Source organism: Austrofundulus limnaeus, unplaced genomic scaffold, assembly GCF_001266775.1.
Source record: "Austrofundulus limnaeus strain Quisiro unplaced genomic scaffold, Austrofundulus_limnaeus-1.0 Scaffold293, whole genome shotgun sequence".
Classification (NCBI taxonomy): domain Eukaryota; kingdom Metazoa; phylum Chordata; class Actinopteri; order Cyprinodontiformes; family Rivulidae; genus Austrofundulus; species Austrofundulus limnaeus.
In genome coordinates this window covers 142,113-149,838 of record NW_013952695.1, presented here as the reverse complement: position 1 = coordinate 149,838, position 7,726 = coordinate 142,113, and the positions used below count along the sequence as shown (strand labels likewise).

Sequence of the window (7,726 nt, the reverse complement as noted above, 5' to 3'; positions counted from 1 at the left end):
CATAGATACTTTATTATGGTATAGTATTTAAATATATGCCTGAGAAACACATAATATTGGCCCTTTAAAATGAAACCGTATCTGGTTAAATTGAAGAGGAGTAGTGGTGGGGTGTGTGTCTGTGTGTGTGTGATGGGGAGTGTTTTGGCGGTGGTGGGTTTTGGTAGTAAGGGCTTTCTGAATCAATTGCTATTTTTTCCCAGCATAATTGGTGCTCTTCTGTAGCTCCTTAATTATCCTCTGATAATGAGTTGATAATGTAACCAATTAGGTCAATCGTCAGCCAAGTCAACAGCTCCACTCTTCTTTTTCCTCATCCTCTCTCCCAGGTCCAGATAGTTTAATTAAATCAAATTTGATGATAGCTGAGTCTAATGTCGCCTCTTGTGTTACTTAACGAGGTCTTGTACTGTATATGCACCACAAGATCCTACTTTTTTATCTCTTTGTCAATAAGCTCATAATAGTCTCTCTTGTGGTAATTGGTCTTTTTTAAAGTCCCCAACATTTATCAAGCGGAGGACTTTGAAAAACTATTTTTGCCAGAAAACAAGCATGAAACTAAAGAAAAAATGTTTTCATGTTTATATATTTGTTCCTTTGTGCTGCTGCCAGTATTGTTGGCAAACAATGAAGGAAAACTGCACCTTGGAACRTCAACTTAAAAAAATAGTTTTTGTTATTATTTTTTTGAATTTCAGGCACTAATTGCAACTAGAGTATTTCTGGTGTGCCCAAGAATAAATAAGTGCAGATTACACGTCAACATTTAAACGATGAGTACCTCACAGGTAATCTTCAAGAACTGCTGCCAGTTCTTCAAAATCAAAGAGCTAAAACTGTGTTCTCAATCTACTCATTCATTAATCTCCTCAGATTGAGATTTCACACATTTATAAATGATCGTGTTGTGTTGCTCACAGGTGAATATTAAGTTTGTACAGACTTTTTAAAATGAAAACTTTAGAAGAGACAAAAAAAGTAGCCTTTTTGTGCTTTGATTTGAGAAATTGACGGAAGTTTATTTCCATTTTTAATCTTCTCTGCACCAAATGCAACAAGCTGTTTACAGATATTAAAGGGGATTTTTCAAATTCGATACAGTAGAAAGGTTCAAACTAATTGTTTGTTGAAGCATCTTCTGATTTAATTACAGCTTCAGTCTTTCTAAGTAGGAGTCTATAAGTGCGCCACACCTTGACTTTGTAATATTTGCCCACTCTTCCTTATTAAAGTGCTCTGAGTCTTTCAGATTGCGAGGACATAGCTTAAGACCAACTCTCTTTGAGTCAAATTTATATTAAATTTAGGTGGGACGTTTCATCTCATTGGATGAATGTTGAGTTCCCGTAAATGTTTTTGTTGTCCTGTTTTCATCTCCAGATCTTGATGACTGTCTTCACTGTGTCAAATTGGATTTCTAATGCTGAAGAAATGTTTTTGTAGCATTTTCCTGACCGATTCTTTTAACCACTTAGGTCATTTTGACCATCTGTGAGCTCTTCATGAACCATTTATGAACCATCAATTATTTTATTGTGTGTCATAAATCAGTAAAAGTGATGGGAAAAAGCTGCCACGGAGGACAAAAATCATTTCTGAGTCACTTTAAGCAGTTAAAATAAAAGATGCTTTCGCATATTAGTAGTTCCATGGTGTACACAGTTGTGTAGTCTATTTTTAACACGTTTATTTTATTTAGAACAGGGTAACTCTCCTTCCTTGTAGACCTACAGCCTAAACAGCATGGTATACATATTTTTGCAACATTTTAAAATAGATGAAATAAATAAGATTTTCTTTCAACTTCTATAAATTTCTTAAATATGAAACTGTCAAATATAAACTGTGGCAAATTCAGTAGAATATCATTACTGGCATTGGTTTTGGTTCTGAGTATCTGGGCATTTTGGAAGAGTACTTAAAACATTTCAACTTCTATGTATTTGTACATTTGTTTTTCCAAACTTACTTTTGATCTGGTTGAAGAAGGACTCTCAGCCAGTCTGGTTGCAGACAAACCGACATGAGCCCGTCTGATGACGTGCTGAAAAACGCTGTCGTGTGCCAGTTAACCTAATCCTCCCCATCTTATTTGGAGGTAGCCCAAATATCAGTCAATGCTCGGCTCTTAGCGTCCACCACCTCCCTCCCCTCTGCTCCTCACTGAAACACCCCTCTTTATCAGCGCAGTTAGCTGGCTCACCGCAACCCTTAAAGCTCTTATATAAATAAGATTAGTGTCGCGTTTGAGCGTCAGGGAATAAGAGGTGTAATATCTGATGGTTTTATACGCGGCATTATTGTTATCCCTTCTTAGTCTGGTTGATACTCCGCTCTTTCTCTCTCATTTCATATTTGTTCACTTGTTCAGTCCTTCTCTGAGTCTCTTTTTGCAGATTCAGACAGTATTATGGGAGGCTAATCTGGAATAAAGCGTCTCAGCATCAAATGTTCATATTGTTCCGATCTGTTCGTCTTAGCGTCTCTCATCTTTTCCTCGTGGCCTTTCTTTACCTCCCTCATCTTTCTGTTTTGTCTGAGTGTCGTTTCTCTGCACCGACTTCCCTCCACCTCGCCTGTTTTATCGTCTGCTGCTCTGTTTGTTATCAATTAAGAACCTTCAGTCATATTTAATTGCGGGGCCGTGTCGACGTTCGCAGGGGCTGGATCCGTCACCTCGAAGTGGGAGCCGATTTAGGCTCTTTTGAGGCCGTTTTGTCGTCAACCATTTTCACATTTCCTCCTAACTCGCTTCCACAGAGGGCAGGCACCGCACTATAATTACCCAATCTGTTCCCATTCAAACTCCTCAATTTCACCACCTCTCCCTCTCTCTTTCTCCTATACTCTCAATCCCTCTGTGCTTCCCACCTCTTTTGGAAACCAGCAACCCCCTCTTTTTCTTTGGGGGGCTACAATGGGGGTATTAGAGCCGGGTACGGGCTCAGCTGGGGGCTGGCTTTAGCCAGCTGAGGGTTATCCACGATGAGCCCTGAGTCACGGCAGCAATGTCCTGTGATGTCGCTGAGGCGGAAGACTTTTCTTAACACGCTGTTCGCTTTGATGAGCCCTCAGACCCTGCACTCTGCCTGGGGAAACCCTGCGGCCCTCAGCACACACTTGTTGGGTCGCTGGGTGAAGGTTTGAGTCACTGTCGTTACAGAAATAGTGACATTTGTAGGTTTTCCTGATACTTTAGTCATACATCACCCCACTYATTGCACAATGACAGCTAGAAAAAGGCACCAGCTCCCCCACCACACGGAAAGATAAAAAGCAGGTTCAAAAATTGAACGGACAGACGTACGGACAAATCTGTTATATGTACATTGAGTTATCCTGTCCCTATCTGAGCTTACATCATGGCAGCTTTATGGTGATTTATTAGAGATGTTAAAAATGAAAAACAGTGTYGTCAGTCGGAGGCGTCTTCAATTTCATTGTAATACAGATCCTGCCCACAGCCATCAGCATCTACAATAAGTCTTTAGTTCAACGAGTTACAACAACACCTAATTTCCCTCTGGGATCAATAAAGTATTTTTGAATTGAATTGAATTTGAACTGAATTAAAGCTACAGTTTTTTTCCCTTCARTATTATTTTATTCTTACAATTTAAGAGACCAAAAACTGACTCCTATTCATAAATAAAACTAACAAATCCACCTGTAAATTGTCATTAATCCTTTTTTAAAACTCCTGATTCACAGAATATTCATTTGTTTGTTASAACGTTTAAATATATATTTGTTAGTTTTTTTTTCCATTGAATTTTAAAACAGCTTTAAAATGTGATGGTGACTCACTTTTAAATCCCAAGAAAACTGTGAACTGTGTAAAGACAACAAATTCTAGTTTTAGCTGTCAAAATAATAATAAAAAAATCTTAGTTTTCATTTAAATCTCAATTTTTAAGTTAAAAGCAAATTAGATATTAAATACATGAACAAACTAACACAAACACGAGCAAATCAAAGTCTTGACAAAAACAAAACCATTTCCTACCTTTTCCACCAACAAAACCAATCTGTAGTTATTAGTATTTTTAAACAACTAAAGCTGGAATTATGTTGACTACATGTTAACTACATAGACCTATTAATTTACTTGTGTTGTGCTTTTAGTGTCAATAAGCTTAAAAATGAGCAAAAATCTGAGGCTCTTTATTAATGAATATATTGCAGCCCTGAGTTTTAAATCAGCCACCCTCAGGCATCATTTAGTTTTATTATCAGCTTTTATGACAATGCCAGACTCAAACAGAGCGATACAGAGGATGCACGCTGTTTCCAATATTGTCACTGGCTGATAGAGTAATGTGCTCGGCTGGATATGTTTCTCTGCAAAGCGTTTCTGAAAGGTGAACAGTCCCTCGTCTTCCCTCCCACTTTTGAAATGTGACAGATAAAATCCATCTCAGTTTAAAAATTGAGGGATGTGTGTGTGTATGTGTGTGAGAGGGAGTGGGTGTGGTTTGGAGGTGCAGAGAGCAAGAAGGCAGATTTCAAAGTTTTTTTTTTTTTTTTTTTTTTTTTTTTTTTGAGGAACCAGCATTTTATCCAAACCGGTGCTCTTTCTGATGTTGGACTTCAAACGACTCATTTTTTCCCCCCTGTTCAATTCATCTGTTTCTTCCACCTTCTTGCCAAAATACCAYCCCCACCCCTCCTTTAAAAAAAAAAGAAAAAAACTATTGTCATCTGAGCCTAGATTCATTTTAGATTAACATTCACATTTCTTTCTCTCTTGCATTACCTTCAAAGGACCTCCATTATGTTGCCAGTGATAAGGGTGAGGTGGTGTTAGCGGATGTGGCCAAAAGGAAAGCTAAGGAAATCGAAGCCCAAACTATCGCAGCCAACGGTAAGAGAATAATCACTTGTTCAACCAAAAAAAAAAAGATAGAATATATGTCTTTATGATTTCTCCTCACATCTAAAGCAGCAGCAAGGACAATAAAATCAAATCCTGATCACTTAAACACAAACTACAAAACACAATTTATCGTATTCACATTTGATAAAACTTGGTGAGTAAATTTAAAGCACAAATATATAATGTATGTATTTTTTTACAAATCTAACACATTAAAAATAAAGTGTCTTTTAGGTAAATTACCATGGGAGAAAAACTGAACCAAGACCCAGACTTTTTTTGTAAAGACTTTTCTGCTGGCCTTTGACAAACACTCCTGAAAGCACATACCAGAGGGGATCAAGCCGAGTTCCTGATTACAGACACATTCTCACAACTACACGCACACACACACATAGACGTCCTCACAGAGGCTTCGAGGGCCAACGGGTGAGCTGAAAAACATTCAAATTTGTAAGGGAACTAGATGAACATGTYGGATGAGTCCTTCATTGATGCTTAAACACTCCAGAAGGCTGCGCGCGGCGTGGTTGTGCGCAGACAACCAAATGAGGCGAAAGGGCTGTTTAACTCCACTGTATAAGGTCAAAACCCCGAGGCTGAGCGTCTGGCTGTGGCTGGAAATGAAAATGAGCACTTGTGTAACTGTGAGGTCTGTTTGCATGTATTTTCATCTTTTATTTTATTTTTTTCTAATGTGATGCCGAACATGCACCCTCCCTCTTATAAGCCCTTTAATTATGTCCTCCATGATTTACCTTCATCACCTGCAGCGTGGCCTATCCTTGGACGGAGAAAAATAGTGAAGACGGGACAGAGGAGGAGGGACGACAGCAGGAAAAGATGAGGGGAAAAATAAAATATTAAAACAGATGGGAAATTAAATATGAATGAAAGCAAAGAAACGAGGAACTTATCTAAGATATTGATGTTAAAATGATTGACTTGGTGAATATCAATCAGCACCATTTGTTTCCTCGTTTTTTCTCCCTTTTAACACAAGAAAAACAATGACTGTAAAAATATTTCTGCAAATAAAACTAAAATAAGATCAGATTTTTGTCCAAATAATTGTGGCACACTTAACATGTCTTGTTTTGTTTTGTTGCGGTTTGTTTTCTAGGTTTGCTGCTGCAGGGCTGCAAGACTGAGCGCACATTCAATGACTAAATTTACTTTAATTACAGTTGTTTTGTTCATTTGTATATGTAATTTTGTCTGTGTGTGGGTTTGTTTGTCTGTTAGCAAAATATCTTATAAACTAATTAAATACAGACAACACAGCTAGTTGACCTTAGCCAATATAAAACTGGCTACGACTAACTCAGTTTTACATATGCTGAGTCATCACTATCCTCACGTTCATCATGTACTCTAAGCCTTAACAGACCACACAAAATCATATTTTTAAACTTTGACTTGCAAGCTGGCGAGTGATACGCATGTCTTCAAGGATTAGTTTTTTCATTTAGTTAGCCAAATACTCTGGAATTAAAAAGGACAGACATGCAAACAATATAAAACAGTGCAGAAATAATAGTAGAGTCCATATACCACTTCCTCTGGTGTGTGTTTGTGTGTTTKTGTGGGTGTGTGTGTCTGTGTTGTCCACTTACATGCAAAGCGTGCAGACAAGCAGACAGAGCATATTAGCGGCACATAAAAGGCAGGTCATTAATAATGAGTGTCCTGCTTCAAGCAGAGGGCTCCAGTGAACAGGTGTCTCACTTCACACACACACACACAAAATCTGGTGCAGCTATCTTTATGGGGACCTGGCATTGACTTCGTTTATTTTCTACAGCCTAACCGTGACTACCAACCCTAACCCTAACCTCACAGATACCTATGTGACCCTTAAGCTAACCTAAACTCAATTCACAACTTGGTCCTAAAGTTAACCCCCCACCCCTCACCCACCAACAGTGGGTGAGGGGTGGGGGGTACCAACTAACCATAACTAACCATACCCTTAACCATAAGGGTACCAACTAGTACCCTTATGGGTACTAGACTCAGGTCCCTACAAGTAACATTAGGTCCCCACAAGTAGGTGTTTATGCCAAAAAAAAAACCTGTCCCACAACATAGGGAATACCAGTCACACAAGAAGAACATGTAAACGCCATGAAGAAAGGCCAGGAGACAAACTTGCTGTGAGACTAGTTGTGAACTACCGTTCTAGTTTCTGAATGTGCAAATACTGTGTATATTGTATAAACATGTACATAAGCTAAGTGCACATCTTATATTGTCACAGATATGTACAGATGCAGACACTATGTTAAAGCTCAGTTTTGCAAATGTTCAGGTCAGTTTTAAAAGCATTCAGACATCACAGTTCTGCAGTGAGTGAACCCTTAAAACCTGTTTTAAATCCATGATTTGATGAAAAGTAAACAAACTGTGGTTCTGCAGCAGTGCTTGAGATTTTAATTGCACTTAAATATCTCTCTTTTATTTTGYCTGCCCCAAATCGCCTGCATCAGAGTGGTAGTTGGCAAAATGAAACGTAACTTGACGTGGAGGCGTGCACAATGCCGTTTTGGAGGTGTGCATGTTGGCTTCCTTTTTAATTCAACGTTAAATGTTTCTAGTGAACATTTGCATATGTTTCTTTATGGAAGCTCATTTCAAGCTTTGATCAAAAGAAAAGGAGTAAGGAAAAAAAAGTACAAGATCCAAGCTGCTTCTTTGAAAACAGCATGTAAATAAAGGTTTATCTGCATGTGGATGTTARAGAGAAGCATGACTGTAAATAAGATGTATTCAAATAAACATGTTCTCATATTTAATGCAAACCCTTAACAGTTCTGTTGAAGCAGCTGCTCGAGGATATCTGGAAAT

At 38.3% G+C, this 7,726-nt stretch overlaps 1 protein-coding gene across 1 annotated transcript in view; it reads left to right on the top strand.

Annotated features, from left to right (window-relative positions):
- The window catches only part of wdpcp (WD repeat containing planar cell polarity effector), a gene marked incomplete in the record, with an annotated part of 96,646 nt that overhangs the window by 73,595 nt on the left and 15,325 nt on the right, over positions 1-7,726 (top strand). The window contains 1 exon segment of the mRNA XM_014021444.1: positions 4,768-4,867. Within this exon segment, the coding sequence (XP_013876898.1) occupies positions 4,768-4,867 (100 nt within the window).